Below are 24,073 nucleotides of genomic sequence, written 5' to 3' on the forward strand. Positions count from 1 at the left end.
AACTCTTAAGACTAAATTACGAGCACATATGATATTTTCAAGTAGTAACAAACCTTAATGATTAAAAATTTACAAAGAAGTGCATAACATTGTTCAACATGAAAATTAATGTTATTATTAAAGAAGTTGGTGTTGTAAAATGTGTCATATGTGTTCTTAAGTTAGTCAAGCTTACACATCTAGTATTTCTAATTTCTTTCAAATGTATTAGAATTTCTATCATTCTACTCACTCTCTTTTAATACCATTCTTAAGATGCACAAAAAAAATTAAAATTCATCACTTGTATTACAAAATGAGTGATTTTATTCTTGCATCACTGCTAAATTTAATTCGGTTTTACAGGTACAACAGATACCGGGAGCTGCTTTTCCACAGGTATGAAGTTTTTCCTAATTTAAATGTCTTTAAAACACTACAATTAATTTTTAACAAATGTGATATCTGCCATAACATCTTAATACAACAAGTTGTTAAACCATTTATAGAGGGCTAATAGCAAAGTCACAATTTTAATTAAAAATAATAATTTATGCCATAAGTTTGTTTATAAGTACAGTAGAGCCTCCATTATCCGAGGTAATGAAGGGGATGAACTGGACGGTTAATCGAAAAAATCGGATAATTCGTACCATAAAATATTTTCGTAAATTAAGTGAATAAGAGCTGAAGTTTCGTAATTTCCTCCGTGGTCTTAAGTTTAACACTCTAGGTAGTGGATCAGAAGTTCACTAATTTAAGTTGTTTTCAACGACGTGCTTTTAAGGGGCAAGGAAACTCCTTGCAATGGCTGTCAGCGGAAAGATAGGAATAGTAGGTTTAGAGGTCTCATGTTGTAGATTTACATACTCTATACATTTTATCCTTGATTTTTATTAACTCACGCACAGTTGTAACATCAGTCTCGTATTCTGATGCGAGATAAGCCACAGTTTCTCTTTCCCCAAATCACTCAATTATTTGCATTTTTCTATACTTATCACAAAACGTTTTCTTTTAACACTCATAGAATACATTTTATATAGAAGTTGTCCAGTGCGGCACTCAAACAGTAGACCAAACTGGATAAGTGTTAAGGCTTGTAATAACACTCTCTAGAAAAAATAGGTACTAATATAACGTGCAGTAGTACTTCATATGTTTCTGTCAGATAATCCGGTAATCAGTTAATAGGGTGTCGGATAATCGGGGTTCTACTGTACAGATAAATAGCAGTGTCGCTTATAATAATAATAAGTGAATTCCTATTGTTCCACAGCAACCTGCAAGACCTTCAGGTCCTCCTCCGGTACAAGCCATAGGTTTTCCTCTTGGCAACATGATAGGCAATGCATTGGTGAGTCCAACACTTCATTTCTCGGTACCTATAACATAATGCAACCCCTCACATCATTACATTTATTTATTTTTTACACACCACATATAATTCTGTGCTACTCTTTAGGTTGTTCAAAAAGTGTCAGCCAGCATTATTATCATGAGTTTCACAGCTCGGAGTGGATTTTTGCTTCTTCAGCTATCTTCTGGCAGACTTGTCGTTTCTGAACTATTCTTCTCCAATTACTTACTTCCCCTTTAACTAGGCCATAATATCATAAAATCCAACCTAATCAAGTTTGGGCACTCTGATTATCTGTTGCCCCCGGGTCAGAAAACAGAACTAGCTTGGGCATGGATTTTTCATGCATCCTCATTACAAGATCCTGCCATTCCATTCGTACAAATTTTATTACAAGAGGTGTATCCAGTTCCTGGAACATTGTATACAACTTTTGTTATATTATCTTGCCAGTATAAGTCAATAATATTGTTTTCAACGCATCTCCACTAGTGGAAATTATTTCATGATCAATTCCTGGATCAGAACAGATAGCACTAATTTATTATTTTATGGTTCTTTATTTTTTACTTTTTTATGATTTAGGATTTCCTGTAGAAGTGAAATAATAGTTACGAGAAAAGTAAAGAATCTTTTCTTTTTTATATTTGGGTGAAAGGAACATCATATTAAGTTTATAATAATAATCCAGGGCCTATACCGACCGGCCGGCTGCTGGCCTCAAGCCCACATGCCGAAGGAGGTATCATGTGGTTAGCACGATGATCCCCCCCCAGCCGTTATAGCTGGCTTTCGGAACCGGATTTCGCTACCTATCGTAGCTCCCCAAGTGCATCACGATGATGGATGGGCACCGGTCCCATACACTGGCCGAAATTTCATGAGAAAATTCCTTCCCCCACGAGGACTCGAACCAGTGCACATTCCGTAACGCGAGTCCCAGGCAATATTAAGTTTATACTTTCGTCAAATACATACTTTTCTATGAATGGATTAATTTATAAAGTCAATAACGACAATATAATAAGTTTTGAGAACACTGAACTTCAGGAAGAATAAGAAAGAAACTTTCCTGCGCTGTCAGTTGCTGAAAAAATGAACTGAAAATTTATACTAGTAGCTCTGCCTTAGTGTGCCAGAAATATGGCAATACATTTTTCATGGATATTTAATATTTTTGCAAAATATTATTTAATTTTATGAACCTCAACTTTACGTCAGTTTTGTATTAAAACTACTGAAGCTAAATAAACAAAACCTTATCAATAGAGGTAAGAACAATAAGAGAATGTGTACAAAATTTTGAATCTGATATGATCTGATTCTGATCGTGATTTACACTTCAATCAATCAATCAAAATCAATCAATCAATCAATCAATCAATCAATCAATCAATCAATCAATTTAGGGCATTTCAAAACCTAAGAGGTTTTTAGCTTCATTCACGATATATCGCCATTCGTCTATGTTCTCTGCATCTTCTTGTCGTCCTCCCACTGTAGGAAGATTATCATATACTTGGTCCTGCCAATGGAGACGAGGTCTACCAAGAGGTCTCGTACATCTTGGAGAATAGTCGAAAGCTTTTCGTAGAAGAGAGTCTTCATCACGCCGTAGAACGTGTCCAAGCCAACGTAGTAGTCTTCAACTTTTTATTAAGGCTATTATGTCCGAAACTTTATAAATATCCCTTAGTTCCCTGTTGTTCAAAATTCTCCATGTGTTATTTTCTTGAATGGGACCAAAAATCTCCCTCAAGATTTTGTTCTCAAAAGTAAAAAGGGACTGTGTTGTTTTTTTTGTTAATATCCAAGTTTCACAGCAATACAGGAGAGTTGGTAGGATTATTGTTTTATAGCATCTTAATTTTGATAATCTAGAAAGGAGTTTGGAACTAAGCAATTTATGAAGGGAGTAGTAACACTTATTTGCCGTAACAAATCTAGGTTCAATTTCTTTCCCAAATAAGCCTGTATCATTAATTATACTTCTTAAGTATTTAAATTCAGTAAATTTTTGAAATTCCCAATCATCTATTATAAGTGACCCTCTATTATTTTAGGTATGTGATATATTCATGTATTTAGCTTTATCTGAATTAATTTTTAACCTTGTTATTCTTGTTTCTTCTACTAAGAGTCTAAAAAGTTTCTTAATTTATATTCCAAAATCCTTCCTTCCCAATTTTGGCATTAGAATCCCCGAGAATAATTTTTGTATCAAACTGTGGTAACGTTTCATAAACATGATCTAACAGTCCATACAATTCATCTTTTTCTTCATCAGTTTTTTCTTCTGTTGGCGCGTAAATGGATAATAGTGAAATATTCTTGAACTTTCCTCTTATCCTTAAGTAGGAAATTCTATCACTGATTGGCTCAAACTTCATAACTGCATGTAGAATTTTATTATTTACAGCAAATCCAGTACCATGAAAATGTCTATTATTTGTGGGTCCACTATAAAAAAAATGCTAAAGTATTTTTGCTTTATAATACCACTATTCGGCCATCTTATCTCTTGTAATGCAATAATGTCCATATTGTAAATTTCTAGTTCATTGTCCAAAATAGTCACTGCTCCCAGAGTATATAGGCTAATGTTCGTATATTCCACATTCCAAATCGTAGATCCTTCTTTCTTGCCATATTCGTCTTGGGATTATCAAATTATCATCTGAGGCTAAGCGTGAATGTTCCATAACAACGTTTTCTTACAAAGCAGGTTGTTAACCCAACATTCAACCCCACAATAGGTGAGGCATTAATTTAATAATGGCTTCGGAATATGTATGATAAGTACTTTGTGTTAAATATTAACGTACCTTGTTAACATGTTTCGACCTATTTTCGGGCATCTTCCGAAGATGCCTCCATATGCCAATGTCGAGGGGCTCCATCTTGTTGGAAAATGAACTGCTGTTCCTCTTCGTCTGTGAATTGTGGCATTAGCCAATTTCCCTAAATCAACACCTACCAGGTCGATGGACTGGTCGTGCAATGGACGCAGACAGCACCTTCTGCACATAGACACCTCGTTCACCGGATTTCACAGTGTGATTTCTTTCTGTGGAGTTTCGTCAAGAACAATGTTTACATACCTCCACTTCCAGCAATGATGGCCGAATTGAGAAAGTGCATTAACACAGCAATCAGGAACATCACACAAGACATGCTTCAGTGAGTTTGGCAAGAATGGGATCACCACCTGGATGTCTACCTTATTACACGTGGGGTTCACATCGAGTGCATCTAATATCAGTATAAAACTTCAAACTTCCCTCTTTCAAATGGTGGTAAGATCAAGTATTTATGTTCAATATTGGTGAAAATATAGCCTTTTGAAATCGTACAATAATTTGTAACCACGGTGTACTTTTTCTTATTGTTGTTATTTTCTAATGCCAGGCGTTTGACAATAAAGTCATTTGACCTCTTGCACTCCAATACTTTTCAAAGATATTATCATGGTCAGCCACTGAAGCACAGATTTTGAGGTGTTCCGAATCCATTTCTTGGTTTGAGTTGCACAATGGGCAGTTAGGGGACTGATATATTCCAATTCTATGCAGGTGTTTGGCCAAACAATCATGACCTGTTGACAATCTAAATGCAGCTATAGACGATTTTCGTGGTAAATCGGGAATTAACTGTGGATTATGATGCAGAGAGTTTCATTTTTTCCCTTGAGACTGTGTTATCAAATTTTGTTTGTTGAAGTCTAAGTTTGTAGATTTAATAAATCTTTTCACAGAGTAATACATAGAGTTAGTAACAGGTCTGTAAGTAGCAGTGCTGCCCTTCTTTGCTAGTGCATCCGCATTCTCGTACATCTTCCGAAGATGACTGAAAATAGGTCGAAACATGTTAACAAGGTACGTTAATATTTAACACAAGAAAGTACTTATCATACATATTCCGAAGTGATACAGTGTTAAAAGTTGTGTAATCAAGATGTATTAATAATGGCATTTCCTCCATTATTAGGTAGAACAGTTATACCGCTGCATCTCGGTCCCCAGAGCCCCGTTAGTTCTCTAGCAGGTTGCACCACGGGCAGGTGGGGTTGGGATTTGGGTAGGAGAGGTCATAGATGGAAATGTACTTCACTACCCCTTACAACCCGATTTACACTTCACGATACCTAAACACTGGAAAACAAGAAGGATAATTTACTCCAATGTTAAAAGAAATTATCCAAATCACAGACATCATAACAAAGCAAAATTATTTCACACACAACAACAAATACTACACCCAAACAGAAGGATTGCCAATGGGATCACCCATATCTAGCATACTAGCAGAGATATTTTTACACAACATAGAACAAACATACATACTCAACAATGAATACAACAAATATGCAGACAACATAACATACTGGCACAGATACGTAGACGACATACCCATACTATACAAAGGAAACAAACGACAAATACACAAACTACACCAATACATAAACAAAATACACCCAAAACTCCAATACACACTGGAACTCGAAAACAATAACTCCATAAATTTCCTAGACATCACCATAACAAAAGTTGACAACAAACACACCTTCAAAATATACAGAAAACCAACCACCACCACACACACATACACAACACATCTAATCACCCCACACAACACAAACATGCTGCATTCAGGACAATGGTACACAGACTATTTAACATACCCATGAGCCAACAACACTACAATGAAGAAGTGAACACAATCAAATACATAACACAAGAAAATGGTTACAACCCAAACATAATAGACAACATCATAAGGAAGACAAAACAAAAACTCAACAAACACAAAAACACACAAAACACAACACAAACACAAGAACACAAGAAATACATCACACTAACATACGAAAACAAAAACACACACAAGATCGCATCCTCATTCAGAAAACAGAAATACAACATAGCATACAGAACAGAAAACACACTACAAAGACATCTCAACACACAAACAACACAGACAAATAAATACAATCACACAGGCGTAGGCCTATACAAACTCACATGCAATAGTTGCGACAGTTTCTACATTGGACAGACAGGCAGATCATTCCAAACTCGATACAAAGAACACATTAAAGCAATAACCAGAGGACACAATACATCTACATATGCCGAACACATAACTAATGCTAACCACACATACAATAACATAAATATAGACATGGAAATCCTACACATATAACCCAAAAACCAAAAACTCAACACATTAGAACAATATGAAATATACAGACACACTAAGACACACCCTGATCAAATTCTCAACACACAGATCAATTTCAGAACACACACACTATTTGACACCACATTTCAACATTTTTCAACAATCGAACGCACCCACACAACAGGCAGCGAAGTTCGAGATGACGCCGAGATCTAGTAGGCTCTGAGGATGGTGTGAAGAAACACCGAAACAGCTGTAAGCCGCACATGCTTATACAATTAACACGAGTAAGATCGCCATTTAATCAATTATTTATATTCAAGTGTTAAAAGTAGTGTACGAAAGATTCAACATGGATTAAAATCCTTATCATAAGACGTATGCAGACACAAAAAAAAATTATTCTTAATTGTTCTATATACACTTTTATAATCAGTGATTAACTTGAAAACTTCTTTACCGTATTAACGTTTTAGAAAATTACCTTGCTGACTAGTTTCGAAGTGTTATCTTTCATTGTCCAAAGTTTCAAGTTAATCAGTGCAAAAAATTATACCAAACCACATGATGGATTTAATTTGCATTTATTCTGATAGGTGCACTATGATGTGAAAATAAATAAAGGTTAAGGTTTATAACATTTTTTCTGAACTCCGTTTAGGCCTTGAACTTCCAGTGCATTGGGCAATAATCATCGTCCTGTCCACTCCAATAAATTTTACACAGAGTTACACCACCTTTTCCTCTAGAGAAAAAGCACTGCATAGAAGTATAAAGATGTAATATACTCGTATAACCACAGTTCAAGAAATGTGTTGTGTTGTGTTGTGTTGTGTGTAGGGTATTGATCCACAGAGAGGATGGATGCCAGCCACACGTTCTGCATTCCTTGCTACAGTCGTCAGCAACTCTAATATCATAACGGCTCCTACAACAACGACCACAACAACAACCACAACTACTACTACAACAACTACAAGACCAACCACTTCAACCACCACAACCACAACTCCAGCACCACCACCACCCCCACCACCCCCACCCCCACCATCATCACCACCACCACCACCGTCATCATCACCTCCATCACCATCACCACAACCATCTTCATCAGCACCTCCACCTCCTTCATCCTCGCAACCTCAAACTCCCCAACCTTCAAAACGTACTCCAAAAACAACAGCAAATCCTGCAGCTGGAGTTCTTGATGACTTCTCCTTCTTAAATGTGCTGGTGAGTGACTAGAGATCGTATGTTCAAGAAAATGCCTATTTTATGTCAATTACACTGAGATCTGGGAATCAAAATAACCAATAAACCCATATAGTCCAAATTTGTTACAGTATGCACTGATAAGTGCATAATATGTGATAAAATTTTCATAATAACTTTAAAACTGTAGAAGTTGAAAAGTTCTGTTATAACTACCCATAAATTGAATAAAATTATCTATCAATCAATCAATCTTCTTAATGTATCCAGCTGTTTGCTGACAACATAAAGTCCACTATAGTCCACTGTAGTCTATTTAGTTGTTGTTTTTCACGAGAAATGAGAGGTATTTTGATCAGTGTTCATTATAGATGCCTGTTGCTAGTAGCCAGAGTTGTGGGGTAGTCAATATATACTGCAGGGCTGTGTCTTCTGCAACTGGTACTGATGATTTTAATTTACTTCTTTTGTGGTTTGTGGATGGACAGTATAGAAGAATGTGTTCCAGATCTAAATCATGATTATTACACCACAGACAAGTAGGATTATCAGAAATGTGAAATCGGTGTAGATACAATTGAGTGACAATGTGACCTGTTCTGGCTCTTGTTAAAAATGTTTGAACATGTCTGGGCAAGTTTTTGTACATTTCCAGGTCATTTGGTTTCTTTTGTACAGACTGTAAAATTTTTCCTTTGTTAGAAGAGAGCCAACTGTTGATCCATAGGTTTGTAAAATGAGATTTTACTGAAGCAAAAGCATTGGATAGAGATATCACTTGAAGAGGTCTTGGTTGCAAATATGTTGCCTGTTTTGCAATATTATCGACTTTCTCGTTTCCAGGTATACCACAATGACAAAATTATTTATGAAAATAATTAATTACGAAACAGAAATACTGTGTCTTGTTGCAATAAATTCATCTGTCCTCAGTAACAGGCACTACACTAAGGAATTGTGTCCAAGGAATGATTAATAACGTACAAGAACATCTTAATATCACAATACACTTCAACTGGTTACTGGACAGCACTGGAAATAATTTTTAAAATACTTTTCTAATAATAAATATAAAATTTTCAAGATAATCATATTCAAGACTTTGAACATAAATGAGTGAAAAGTTGACACTGTTCATTCATTAACAATGGTAATATTTTTTTGTATTACAGCTTTTGGGTCGTCCTCCAAATGCCTCACCTCGACCTGGCCGAGATAAAGGGTCGTCACTTGCTAACAGGGTAAGTTAAATGTCAGTTGGACAGTAAGTTCTTCACTCCTAATTCTATTAAAAAATAGCGTGGAACAAGATTATAATAATATCCAAGTATACAAACGTTGCAATTAACTGGTAAGATTACCAGTACCTTCCATTCTGGAGTATTAACCAATTGACTAGAGAACTGAGTTCAAAACTCAATGAGTCTAAGTGGAATTTGTGGTGGACAAAGACGTCTTGAAAGAGGTTTCTATTTTTTTCGAAATGTCTCAATGTTTCAACATTGCATAATTTCTCCATGTACTTTTATTCATAACATGAAACAGGTGGATAACATCGTATTGACACTGTAATGTACCCATAAATATGATGAGACAGCAGAAATAACAAATTACCAATCATGGGAGACACTCACAGATAGACTTAGTCCAAGACATTTTGGGTTTTCTGTTTAGAAAGAGACGGGGAAATATTTCTTCATGCAGTTTTTGTATGATATTAATTACTTTTGAAAATTTCTTTAACAAAAACAAATTACTTTCAATTGCAGATAATCCAGGTTGCCCTTTCCAGAGAAACGAGCTCAGCCAACAAACCTTCAGCAGCAAAAACTCCTGCAGTAAGTAACACAAGTACAAATATGTAGATCGTGCAGTCACCATAAACATAGTATTCTGTATTTCATAATTGGATGCTTTAAAGTAGAAGGGTGCAAAGTGCCAAAATGAAACATTTGAGATAAGATAAAAAAATGTAGCTATAAGAATAATTGTACCAGTACACATATTTGTGTCATGTTTTTTTTACTGATAGAAAACAGCAATAGTACAGTGTTTACTCATTAATAATAGTGGTATGTAAAAATATTATTTCTCCATATTTAATTACATAACACAGATTGTGAAAAGGGTTAAGTAATGGGTACAGTTGCAGTAGAATGGTGCAAAGTCCAATACCTATTTTTTCCTATTCTGGAGCAATTTTTACTCACAGATCTGCTTGTAGAACTGCCTATGCTCCTCATTTGGAAGATAGGAGGTCATTGCTAGTAGATCCCCCTTCTTTTCTTCAGTAATTTCCCTATTTTATGCTTTAACTTGAAACAATGCTGACTGCACATCTTTCATGTTTTTTTTTCCTTTTTAAGCACTTTAATGGTATGTACTGCTTCATTATCATGGGACTGTTTCACAGAAACACTAACTGCATTACTAACATCATACTGAATGCAACATGCCTTAGAAATATTCAAGTTCTTGATGGAAATTAGTTGATCAGCAACATCTTGCATATTAAGGAAATATGACTCTAGCATTGAAACGGTTTGAAATGGTTTTACAACTTTAGGGTCTTGTACGATTTTAAGCAGGTCACTAGGAATGAAGGCTTTTGTCGCATTCTGTCGTTTTTCAATCAAAGCGAAATCAGAATCACATTGCAAGAAACTGTGGCCGCTGAGAAGGAAACGTTGTTCTATGTGCTCAAATAAACCAATGGCAACTAAAAAGAGACACATGAAAACCATTACACGATTTTTGTTTTCAGCTGCACAGTTATCAGATTCTTCTTGTTTGTTATGTCCATATTCATCAGTTTTAGTACACACGAGGCAATCTCACACATGTAAGACTGCATTGTATCACATGCACAAACTCCAAAGTTATAAAGTGAAAGCTAACATCTGTAAAACATTTCGCTGTGTGTAAGTTTGGGCACAAACATGACCTGTTGAAGATCCATTGCATTCTATGATGCAGCTAAACAGGGCGCTTACCGTCTGAAACTGCATGGTGCTGGCAACGTAACATCTAAATATCTCGCTAAGAAACACAAGTGGATGTAGCCTCTTTAATACATCATCCTCCTAGGCACATTGCACTTTTCTGCATAATAATTTCGTTTTCTATGATTTTGGCACTTTGCAACTTTCTACTTTAAAGTATCCAATTCATGCACAGTTTTGTTTATTCACAGACAAAAATATAATCAATCTCCTCTCTCAAATAGTATAAAATATAAACAAAATATTGACAATTATGACATAAAAATAAGTTTACCTACTTAACGAATTTGTAGCTTCAGTTTACAGCCGATGGAGAATATAGTATGAACTGTAAAGTTCAGTATAAGTTAAATAAAATATAACATTTTTGTTACAAATACAAAGCACAATTGTATAACTTTATGTTTCAGACAACACCCAAACCAACACCCAAGCCTACAACGCCCAAACCAACAACTCCCAAACCTACAACACCTAAACCAACAACTCCCAAACCCACTACTCCAAAAACAACTCCGAAACCGACTCCTGCAGCTAAATCAGCAAAACAGAACGAAGAAGATCTGGCAGCTCTGCTGAAACTTCTCGAGAAGATGGTAAGTTCATAGAATGTACGTCTTTTTAATAGCTGATTCATAGATAATATATACCGGTAATAATTTTCTTCTAAAATGATGTACTGAATTTAATTTGACTTACTAATGAATATAATAAAGAATTCTGGAACAAACAACCTAACCAAAGCAGAATATTATAGTAAGTTATCGTATTTCCCAATATAATTTGTCTTTTGCATTCCCGTGCCAGCATTCGAAATCAACATACTGGTTAGTACATTTTATTTGAATTGACCATATATAGCATGAAATGATGAAACAATTAAGTTAGAAGATTTAAAATTTTTAATATGTGGTAATGAGTGAAGAATCTGTGCCTTATAAAAGCGATTCGTGACACACTTAAAATATAATTAAAATGAACGATTATATTTAATTCTGAAACATTTTTCGACTATTAGCACGAGAACTGTTCCTTCCAGAATTCTGTCACAATAAATTTAACCAAAATAAAAAAGGAATATAATATTAACACATATGCAGACAATCTGGTACTGACATAAATCTCCATAGGGTTCAGGCGTATTCTTATAACACTATCATATTGTTTTCTAATTTTTGCGTCACAACTATTTTCCAATGGTAGGCACTATTTTTTCAAATATTAACTAAAATTACTGATAGTCCCGTTCAGGCACTTAACTCTCATTTCCGGTTTCAATAGGATTATTTATATAGTACGTAGGTCTATTTATAAAATTTATTTGTCGGTCTAGAATATTTGTGCGTATATATATATATATATATATATATATATATATATATATATATATATATATATATACTCAGGATTCTACAGCTACTGCCGTCTTCCTGTGCCAATCCTCCAAAGCCTTCTGTCTTGTGCGTCTTCAGTCCTCAACCCCCTCTTGTGCATGACTTCCATTACTTCGTTGTCCCAAGTTCTTTTTGGTCTACCTCTTCCTCTTCTTCCTGGAGGTTTCCACTGGTAAGAATATTGTTGTACTGGTAATATAAATTAAAGAATTTACTTACTTACTTATGGCTTTTAAGGAACCCGGAGGTTCACTGCATCCCTCACATAAGCCCACCATCAGTCCCTATCCTGAGCAAGATTAATCCAGTCTCTACAATCATATCCCACCTCCCTCAAATCCATTTTAATATTGTTAAATAAAGCGAGTGAAGTTACATTTTGGAATTTCATCTAATTCTTCTGCACTTATTAAGAAAATGAACTAGTAGTTAGTGCATTTAGATATATTTTATTCCATTTAATATTTATCCAGTAAAACAGAGAAGATATTATTACAAATGTTAAATCCCTATCCTCAGTACTTCGATTTCCTCAGTGTACTGTATATCAAAATTACATTGCAATATTATTCTCAGGAAAATTTTGCTTCGAGATGTGAAAAGAAATGGATCTATGAACCAACAATCCCGTTCTATAAGGATAAATATAGCCTGTCCCACATTGATGTAAAAGGTCTGACGGTGGGAGCACGAGGTACCATACCCTCCTTCTTTGCCAACAAATGTAAAAACCTGGGCCTAACACACAGCATTGTGAAGGAAATAGCCATTAGTGCCCTCAAAGGATCGGTTCAGATATTGAGAAATTACTTGTATGGGAGTGATAATGGAAATTTCAAGTTATCTTAACCGATGGCTGTTGATTGGTTTAGATATCAATGCCAATCAATCCGTACTATTATTTTTCTCGCGGTATATGGCATTCAAAGCATTCTAACCTATCTGATGATATTTTTTTCCCCCCTTTCTTAACTGTAAATGAGCACAAACGCTACTTAGGTGTAAATTTTTCTGATATTTTGTATATTCGATTCCCTAACCGTTTCAAATGTATATCATTTTACCTTTTAGGTGTGTTTCCAAATTGTATGTAATACGCTTTGTCAACTTTGGCAACCTTTCCATAAGGGAAGCTAAATTTATTATTATATTAGCTAAATACAGAATTCAACCCTATGGAGATGTATTTATGTACCAAAGTTACAAATAATTCTTAGAATTAAGTAACTGCCTGTAACAGTGTCATAAAATGCATGCTCATACCATAATAAACAAACAAGCCTGTCCCGTGGCTAGGGACCAACAACACAAGCAAGTCTGAACCCCAGCGAGCAACTGCTAGCTGACTTCCTGCTGAAGCAGGCTGCCTCACATCCATCACCGAGGAATCTTCGTAATCAACAGAGTATCCAGGTCAGAAAATTCATCTCTGTCTTTTTATCTTTGGAGGGCTAATTTTATAACGATTATTAAGCAAATACACCTATTTTGGCCATGAAACTTCGCAAAATAAAAAGCGACTATGTGTAATTAATTAAATATGCAGGGTCCAGTAGAGGAACATCTGATTTTAAATAGTTCGGAATATGTATGATAAGAACTTTCTTGTGTTAAATATTATTAACGACCTTGTTAACATGTGTCGACCTATTTTGGGTCATCTTCTGAACTGGTCGTTGTTGGTCTTGGCGCCTCTTGTTTCCTGTTAGGGTGCGTTCGTAGTGTAGAGTCAAAGAGTGTATGTGTTTTGAAATTGAGTTGTGTGTTGAGAATATCATTGGGGTGTGTTTTCGTGTGTCTGTATATTTCATATTGTTCTAGTGTGTTGAGTTTCTGGCTTTTTGGTTGGATGTGCAGTATTTCCATGTCTGTGTTGATGTCTCTGTAGGTGTGGTTGGCATTTGTGATGTGTTCTGCATATGTGGTGGTGTTTTGTAATTTTGTTATGGCTGTGATGTGTTCTTTGTAACGGGTTTGAAATGATCTGCCTGTCTGTCCTATGTATAAGTTGTTGCAGGTGTTACATTTGAGTTTGTATACGCCTGTGTGGTTGTATTTGTTTGTTTGTGTTGTTTGTGTGTTGAGATGTTTTTGTAGAGTGTTATTTGTTCTGTATGCGATGTTGTAGTTTAATTTCTTGAATGAGGTTGCAATTTTATGTGTGTTTTTGTTTTCGTATGTTAGTGTGATGTATTTTTTGTGTTCTTGTGTTTGTGTTGTATTCTTCTGTTTTTTGTGGTTATGTTTTGTCTTACGTATTATGTTGTCTATTATGTTAGGATTGTATCCGTTTTCTTGTGCTATGTATTTGATTGTGTTTAGCTCTTCGTTGTAATCTTATTGGTTCATTGGTATGGTGAGTAGTCTGTGTACCATTGTTCGGATTGCAGCTTGTTTGTGTTTTGTGGGATGGTTGGATGTGTTCTTGTTGTTGTTGTGGGTTTTCTGTATAATAGTTATTGACTCAAGAATTAATTTTTTTTTTTCAAAATAGCATGAATGAGATCTTAAAGTACATAGTCTGCCATTTATTTCTTGAAAAGGACGTCCTTTAAGTGATTATCACTGAGCTGGAAATGTGCTTCGTCAGATATCAACAAAGTGTCAATAAAGGCTTCATCTTCATCCATACAATTTAAAATCTCCTGACAAAATGCCCTTCGATTGAGAATATCGCGATACTGTAATTGATGTACCACCTGAATTGTGTGTGGATGAAAATGTAAGTTTCATGAGCAGATGGGATGGTGTCTCCCTAAATTAATGACGAAATTCACGCTTAGTACCCTCAAAACTGCCGTTCTTGTAAAACCTTTCAATTGCAAAAGCACGTTGTGCACTGCTCCACCTTTCCATGACGACTAAATGACATTGTATTGGCAACAGAATGCGCGCAGTTTATCGCCCCTCAACTGTGCTGTGAGAGATACACGCTCCTTATAATCACCCGTTCCTCTGATGGGCTCTGTATATATTTCTGTCAGTGACGAATTAAAAATAGATGTGTTAAGGCTGCTAACTTTCTCTATGTCCAGAAATTCCTTTTTTTTAAACTCTTTAGTAATTATTCAGAACTCTTGTACCATACTGTACATATCTATTCCATCATAATTTTTAAAAGGAACGATATTTTCATGTTGAAAAGTGTTGTCTATCGAATTAAAATGGATTTTTAATTATACCTTTGTTATTAAAAATTCCTATTCATAATAAATAATTGATTAAATGGCGATCTTACTCGTGTTAATTATGTAAGCATGTGTGGCTTACAGCTGTTTCGGTGTTACTGGTACTTGACACCATCCTCAGAACCTACTAGATCTCTGCGCTATCTCAACTTCGCTGCCTGTTGTGTGGGTGCAGTCGTGTGATGAAGAGTTGTGTCAAATAGTGTGTGTGTTCTGAAATTGATCTGTGTGTTGAGACTTTGATTAGGGTGTGTTTTAGTGTGTCTATTTATTTCATATTGTTCTAGTGTGTTGAGCTTTTGGTTTTTGGGTTGTATGTGTAGAATTTCCATGTCTGTATTTATGTTATTGTATGTGTGGTTAGCATTAGTTATGTGTTCGGCATATACACATACAATAACATAAATACAGACATGGAAATCCTACACATACAACCCAAAAACCAAAAACTCAACACACTAGAACAATATGAAATATACAGACACACTAAAACACACCCTAATCAAATTCTCAACACACAGATCAATTTCAGAACACACACACTATTTGACACAACTCTTCATCACACGAATGCACCCACATAACAGGCAGCGAAGTTGAGACAGCGCCGAGATCTAGTAGGCTCTGAGGATGGTGTCAAGTACCGGTAACACCGAAACAGCTGTAAGCCACACATGCTTACATAATTAACACGAGTAAGATCGCCATTTAATCAATTATTTATATTCAAGTGTTAAAAGTAGTGCACGAAAGATTCAACATGGAAGTCCTATTCATTTCTACAAAGCCGTGACAAATTCTTACTTTTAAATAATTTCTTCGATACGATCATGTTTATTACCATTGGCATTGCTAACATTTCATCTAGATCAATACTCTAATTTTCTCTTAAAATTTATACTAAAATTTCCTCTCTGATTATATTTATTTATTCACTTGTCAGTATGTGCATTACTAATGCATAAAATCTAACAAAGTTGTTCTTATCATTTACATTAAATGTATACAGGAATTTATTGTGTACCATTAATTCACATTAAATGCTTCTTGAAGAAATGCAACATAACCTGTTTATGTTATTAAATAGTACCTCTAAAAACACGGACAGAAAAAGGAACTGTGTAAGAGTTCCTTCAAGTTAAATAAGTAAACTTAAATGTGATTCTTTGCAACAGAATGTCTTGAGCCAATCAGTACCAACCAAACCTACAAAGAAGGTGAAGCCCCCTCCTACCACCACAGCAGCCCCAGGCCGACTGCTGAATGAACTTTTTGGACCACTACCAAATGATAATCTTGGTGACACGAAAATCAGGGATCCAAGAGCTGGCCAGGGATTGGTGGAAGCTGCCATCAACGCAACGAAGGCAGTTTCACAACTGATGGGCTCTGTGTTGCAGGTAAAACAATTCATAATCAGACTATTCAATTTTCTTTCTGAAATAATTCCCGTAATGATTCAATTTCGATCTTCAACAAATTTCCAAACTTAATTTTGTCCTATATGTCAGAAGTAGATTTTGGCACAATGGTGAAAACTAGTTATCGGTACATTTCCACCTAAGGTATTCAACTTAGGGTTAGGCCTACATTGAGGTGAAATTTTAATTTTCTAAACTATTCAAATTCCAGACCTGAAAATTTGTACATATATCATACTGCATTTAACTAGTCTCTGTACACAGTTTCATCTAATTTGGTTAGGAAATATATGAATTATTAACATTTTTGTAAACTTAAATAACATTTTGAAAAAACTGCTACACTTTTCACAAATTTCAAAATGTTTGTCTGTAATACGTCAAACTCTTAGAAACAAAACTTGCTGCCAAGACTTTCCATTCCATTTGTACTCAAAAACTAAGAAAAAAGTATTTAATGTGATAGTGTATAAAATTGCCAAACAAATTGCAAGTATATAAACAATATATTTAAAAATAATTCAGATCTAAAGAAAATCTTGATAGCAAGTGTTATTAATAGACTTTGAGAAATTTTTTAATATTATGAAATCGGAAAACCGTAATTTTTTTTTATTAAAAATGACAATATTTCACCTTGGTGTAGGCCTACCCTTAAATAGTACATTATGCAACGAGCCTATAATGATAGTAATTAAGATGCAAGTATGTTTGTTTATGAAACGAGTGCAAGCAAGTTTCATCATTTTCATATGAGTGTCTTAATTACCATCATAGGCAAGTTTCATACGACTTTTTATGCTCGACCATATTTCTAACTTGAAATTATTCAGAAGTATTCATTTTATTTGTATCTGACAGAAGATCGGAAGTGACCTTGTTCATAGCTCGTTAATTGTGAGATGTGCGCAGACGCGAAAGTATTGATTTTTTCCGAGAAACAATAATGTCATTGACCTTGATGTAATGTAACATGAACTAATTTCGATATAACCTGGAAATTGATTTAGAATTGAAAAACGAAATGACAAATTGAATTTATTTGAATATTATTTGCAATTAACGCTAATTATTATAGTAACAGAACATAACCTTCTGCGACAGTATTGGATTTCCAGCCTCCGTGACGTTTCCCTCGTTGTCTTTCGATTGCATATCCGAGAATAATCGAAAACGTGAACTTTAATGAATAGGTGTACTTTAATGACATGCATTAAAGGACTGCTACCAGGTGTATAATTACTACATTTTGGCATGGTCGAGCATAAATAAAATTATTTTAACACATGTAGACTACAATAGCAAATATATATGTAGCTGGTACTACCATAAATCACAGTTTTTTTTCACCGTAGGTACTGGAATAAAGTAAAGTAACACAGTAAACAAGTTATGAAGTTAACCAGTAAAATAATATTAGAGGAAATATGCAAAGAAAACTACCCAAGTGATTTACATTCCTGTAAAATAACTTAATAATACAGCATTATCGATCATAATTAACCAGTCCTAAACATAAAAGAATCTGTTACGGTATGCAACAGAATTCCTTGTATACAATTGGACAAACTAGAACAATATTTACTTAAACTGATTTCCTTGTGATAATATTTCAGTTGCATGTAGGCTTAAGTGAGCCGTGATTCACACAATGTAAACTTTAAGTTACTGAATACTCACATCACTTGAAAATAAACACGGAAAGTAATAAAGAAAATAGACAAAATAAATATTCACATTTCTTATTTTTTTCAGAGCGTACTCGTAAATTAATTCCACTCGACACTAAAAAAAGGGACAACCATTTTCATTTCTAATTTCTTTTAAGACTATACACAAAGACAATGATGCTTCACCAGTTTAAATAAAACAGTAGAAGAAATACAGAACAATTGAAGCTCATATTTACACAATGTTGTTTTCCTGGGTGTATTTATCCATGCCTCATAACCTCGTTTTGTAGTATGGCTATACATTCATCAAGGATTTTACTTTATAAAAGACACTTTCTCCCTGCAGAAGAAGAAACTTAGAGTTTTTACACAGTTGTATTCTTGTGTTTCAGGGAGCAACAAAATCGTTCCAGTCATTTATGAAATCCCTGGCCCTGGGATCAGGTGTAGGTTCAGGTTGAGCCTGACTGTAGCGTGACGGGTGGTATTTGCTCAATCTGTTACCATGATATTGCGGAAAGAGCTGAACCTGCTCTACAGTGGTTTCAGTAAATATGACTGGAAAGAACTTTTTAAAGCACCGGTACTCTATATTTACCTTTCTTTCTTCCTAGCTTCATTCTCATGTTTATTCATTCATTCTTGACATCCTATTTTCCTCTTAATTTTTCTTTTTCTTATTATTTGTATTTCCTTTTTTCTTTTCTCCCTCAATTTTTCTTTTCCTTACTTAATTTCTTCACTTTCTCTTTCTCTCAGTTTTTCACTATCTCTTTCTTCTTTCTCCGTTATTGCATGTGTCTATTCTGATGTCATTACTTCTACCTTTACTTTACTTCACATATCTATTCGCCTTTTCCTTTTCTTAACTCTCTCTTATTATTTTTGGTATAATAAAAGCATGAAGAAGAAGAAGAATAAGAATTTCCTCAATGTTATCCTTTTACCTCCCTCTTAAATATATTTTTTGTTTCCATGTTGTACTTGATGGCCTAGCTATTTATGGGCACTGAGCAAGACATCGGTTGGAATATGACCCATCATATTGATGGAGACAATTTTTGTATGACATCGCTCCAAACATGATAGAAAAACGAACATTATTTATAAGTTGCCAAATAGTTTTCGGGTTAGGAGAATTGTGTTATATAACACAAGGGTTTTAGTTCAGCTGTTTCTAGACACCAGGTGGTGGGTAACAGGTGTCAGCAAGTCTGAAATCAGTTCTGATAGCAGCAGGAGTACACTCCTAAAATATTGAACTCTAAACTGTACTTCTTTAAAATATTTAAGCTTAATGAAAATTTGAATTCAGGAAAATCAAAATATACTTTTTCATTGTATATAATAAAACTTTATTTAAACGCTTATGAGTGCCATTTCGATCGAATAATACATTTTAAGAAGAATCTAAAGAGTTATTAATCTAGTTACTGAACGTAATTAAGACTGAAAGTTTGCTTCTTATGAAATTCATGACATTCTTTAGACGATTGTGCTCGTATCTGAGATATACACCGATTCTGAAACTAATGTAGTGTCACACTATATATTGTTGGTTCCGTTTACCGATTACCTCAGCCATCCCATGCCAAAATAAAGTGTGACACTGTAAGAGGTACTACTCCTGTCAGAACTACATGCACATTGGCTTCATGGACAGAGCCAGAAGTACAAGGCAAATCAATGATTTGATGATGATTAAATTTACAACAGAAATATAACTATTTTTTCTACTTTTATATCAAAATTGTCATTTTAACGCTTTTTTCGTGACATTCGAGTTATATTTAATATTATAATAAAATACAAAAAGAAGGAGCAGATTTCAAATGTTTATTTCTTCCAAACTACAAAAGACAGAAACACAATTCCAACGTTCCTGGACAGACGAAAGTTTAAATTTTGAACAGTTCGGGTAGAAGTTCCAATCACGGCCGCATTGGCGCTGTTGCTTGTCATACGCGGTCGCATTGGTGCTCTTGAATGTCTGTAGTAAAATGGCGACACAACAGGAAAAAGCATTTTGTGTGCTGCAATTAGCAAAACTAGAGTCCATTATTGAAGTTTAACGTGCTTTTCGCCGTCAGTTTAATAATGACTTCATCTTCATGCAAGATGGTGCTCCGCCTCATTTCTCTAACCACGTCCGATGTTACCTGAATGACACCATTTCAGGACGCTGGATTGGAAGGGGAGGAGGAGAAGATCAACTTCATCGCTGGTGGCCTCCAGGTCTCCAGACCTCACTCCTTGTGATTTTTATCTGTGGGGTTACGTAAAAGACAGTGTTTTTATCCCCCCTATGTCTGACACTCTTGAAAGTCTGCGGCACCGAATTGTTGAAGCTGTGAATTCGATAACTAGAGATCAGCTGATTCATGTGTGGCAAGAAATGAGCCACCGTTTTGATATTTGTCGTGTGACACATGGTGCTTATACTAAATGCATACAAAATTGAATCTTTCTCTGTCCAGGAACGTTGGAACGTTGGAATTGTGTTTCTATCTTTTGTAGTTTGGAAGAAATAAATGTTTGAAATGTGCTCCTTCTTTTTGAATAGCCCTGTATATACCATTAAATAGGCTATCACATTTTTTTAGAAAATTTAATTTCACATTAACTTCAAACAAAGAAATGATCTGGTTGAAACTCGTTCACAAAGACAAGACAATATAAAAAATAAATAAATAAATAAATAAACAGAAATAAATTTTATCCAAGTAAAATACTGTTTTCTTCTTTCTTCATTATTTATACGTTCCAATATTAATTCAGTGTGGTGTTAACTAATACTGAGTGCTTGGCAATAAAACCATTAACTATCTTGTTCCCAAAAATAAGAGACATTAATTCAATGTAAAACCTTAAAGATACCGACCGGTACATAAGTTATTACACACGAATTTCATAATTTCAGTTATACCTCTTTTCTCACATATTCATTGATTTTACGTTTTGTCAGACTGACTCATTTTTTAATATTGTTGTTGTTCAGTCAACTGTCCAAAGACAGGTTTGAACCTCGTAACACCAATAAAGCATCACTCATGAGGCAACTAGGCCAGGAGATAATGGGGTAGGGTGGCCAGTTCCTTTCCCCCTCCAATGCATACATCGCCGATTAAGCTTAGCTACATATTCCACTAATCAGACTTCAGATGCACACAAACAATTATTCTTCCTGTGACACATATCGTCAAGTGATGTATATTGCCTGATAATAGATATACAGTACATATCAGCCAGAACCTTAATCACAGGTAATTTTTAATATTAATGAAAACATATTCACATCAAAATTTTAATGCAGTCTTTGTAGGCCTATCTCACAGAATATTTTAACTTGACGTTTCATAGTATCTTTGCAATAGAATGCTCTCAGATCATGATAACCATTCTCTAATTAGTTTTGTTCCATCAACCACATAATCACATAATCTCTATAGTTTACTGAATTGCTTCGGAAATTTATACACAACAAGTGAAGGAACCAGCAATTTATAAAGAAGTTGTTTACCTTGATCTTATCCGAAAGCCATTCTCTGGAAACCACAAAACCACAGTTTATCTCCATTATTATAATACTGATTCTAGCCTACTGGGACTAAAATATAACAACACGTGAAATAACTGTGTGACAGAGATTCAGTTCTGAGAATTTGGGACTACATTCGTTTCAAGGTCTTCATCTTATATCATCTGTACCGCATTTTTCTTTTATCTCATCCGATTTCTCACCATTCCTTTCAATCACATAGTATTTTGGTTTCTTTGTTATTAAATTATGTAACTTCTCATATTATATAAGTAGCTATGGCTAACACATATTCACAATAATTTGCATTTTTTTTTGATCATCCAATGTCATTGTTAATATGTATGTGTGAAATAATATTAGGAATCATGTAAGCTAAAAGAATTAACTAAAAAAAAAAAAAAAAAACATTTTCTGCCAGCACTGCTAATATTCTGTGGCAACCATATGGCAATAAGTTTTGCATTTTGCTTTTTTCGTAGGGATTTTATTGTACTTAGAGGTTCTGTCCATAACACCTACATTGTAAACAAAGAACTCGCTGTAAATAATATTGTAATGTTAGTGGTTATGCAACTGTTATGCTCTCTGTTGTAAATAAAGATTGAAAACTTGAATATGTTTGTTTTTATCCAAGTTCGTGCAACCACTAGCGACTACACGTACATTCAAACGTAATGTATGGTACTTTTTTATTTATTTATTTTTTTAATTTTAGTGTGTTATTTTACGACGCTTTATCAACATCTTAGGTTATTTAGCGTCTGAATGAGATGAAGGTGATAATGCCAGTGAAATGAGTCCGGGGTGCAGCACCGAAAGTTACCCAGCATTTGCTCATATTGGGTTGAGGGAAAACCCCGGAAAAAACCTCAACCAGGTAACTTGCCCCGACCGGGAATCGAACCCGGACCACCTGGTTTCGCTGCCAGACGCGCTAACCGTTACTCCACGGGTGTGGACTGTATGGTACTAATTACCAAGATGTTGATAAAGCGTCGTAAAATAACCTACTAAAATTAAAAAAAAAAAAAGTAAAATTATTCACAATTCAGAAATATGTATTTTATAGTTATTTAGTTATTTAACGACGTAGTAGCAACTACTCGGTTATTTAGCGTCGATGGAATTGGTAATCGCGATATATTTGGCGAAATAAGGTCCAGAATTCGCCATAGATTATCTGACATTCGTCTTACGTTTGGGGAAAACGTTAGAAAAACCCAACCAGATAATCAGCCCAAACGGCAATCGAACCCACGTCGAAGAGCAACTCCGGATCAGCAGGCAAACGCGCTACCACCTGAGCTACGTCGGTGACTAATTATATTTTGAAATGTAATTATTGAAAATGGATAATTGGGACTTTTTCATAGGAATACGGACATTTAATTAATCTTAAAAAATTAATACGGACAGCAGGACAGATCTTCAAAATTCGGATATATCCTGCTAAATACGGACGTTTGATAACCCTATGAATACCAGCAAGTCTTTGTTTTACTTCTCTCTATTTCGGTATTTATGCTTACTTATGAATCATTCTGATTTTATGTGTATATTTTACGGTTGAACTCACTCATAAATAACTGAATTTGAGCAACATTTATTCAATAGCTCAGGAGATACCGCCGTACAGAAACAGTCAGACAGAAACCAATTTTTCGATAGCAGGAATACTGGAAATTTGTAATGCCTTGAATATCTCGAAGCATATTTCTCAGCATCACAGTATGCACTTTCTTGCTTCGTATACTTCATATAACGACAAGACAAAAATGAAGAAATCTTGCCTGCCGTGATGTGCTTAATAGCCTAGGTGCAGTTTTAATTACTGTTTGGAAGTCATGGTTGTGCGTTCAAGTCCCGCCGGCATTATATTATAGTATTTCCATTTATGTACCTTTTACAAAACTGCAGTTATGGACTTAGGCCAAAACTTTTCAAGGGCTATAAGCTTCATGTAGTTGTAACCAGTGGCGGCTCGTGAACTTGTGGATTGGGGGAGCTGCAGTAGATTTTGATACATACAAATTCCACTTCTTGATATCATTACTAATAAGTATAGGACAAAAATAAATGCAATACATATCGAAAAATCAAAACTTCCTGACTTAGTTGGGAG

The 24,073-nt window shown here is 34.9% G+C and overlaps 1 protein-coding gene across 4 annotated transcripts in view; it reads left to right on the plus strand.

The window, feature by feature from the left end:
• LOC138695008 (mucin-2-like) overlaps nucleotides 1-22,565 on the plus strand; it is a 195,364-nt gene extending 172,799 nt beyond the window's left edge. For all 4 annotated transcript variants that reach the window (XM_069819289.1, XM_069819291.1, XM_069819293.1 and 1 more), the window contains 9 exons: nucleotides 346-378; nucleotides 1,259-1,336; nucleotides 7,361-7,753; nucleotides 8,905-8,973; nucleotides 9,502-9,570; nucleotides 11,145-11,330; nucleotides 13,425-13,541; nucleotides 16,492-16,716; nucleotides 18,803-22,565. In XM_069819289.1, the coding sequence (XP_069675390.1) occupies nucleotides 346-378; nucleotides 1,259-1,336; nucleotides 7,361-7,753; nucleotides 8,905-8,973; nucleotides 9,502-9,570; nucleotides 11,145-11,330; nucleotides 13,425-13,541; nucleotides 16,492-16,716; nucleotides 18,803-18,871 (1,239 nt within the window). In that variant the 3' untranslated portion in view covers nucleotides 18,872-22,565. The remainder of the gene's footprint in view (nucleotides 1-345; nucleotides 379-1,258; nucleotides 1,337-7,360; nucleotides 7,754-8,904; nucleotides 8,974-9,501; nucleotides 9,571-11,144; nucleotides 11,331-13,424; nucleotides 13,542-16,491; nucleotides 16,717-18,802) is intronic.
• Nucleotides 22,566-24,073: the final 1,508 nt, after the last annotated feature.

This window comes from Periplaneta americana, chromosome 2 (assembly GCF_040183065.1).
Source record: "Periplaneta americana isolate PAMFEO1 chromosome 2, P.americana_PAMFEO1_priV1, whole genome shotgun sequence".
Classification (NCBI taxonomy): domain Eukaryota; kingdom Metazoa; phylum Arthropoda; class Insecta; order Blattodea; family Blattidae; genus Periplaneta; species Periplaneta americana.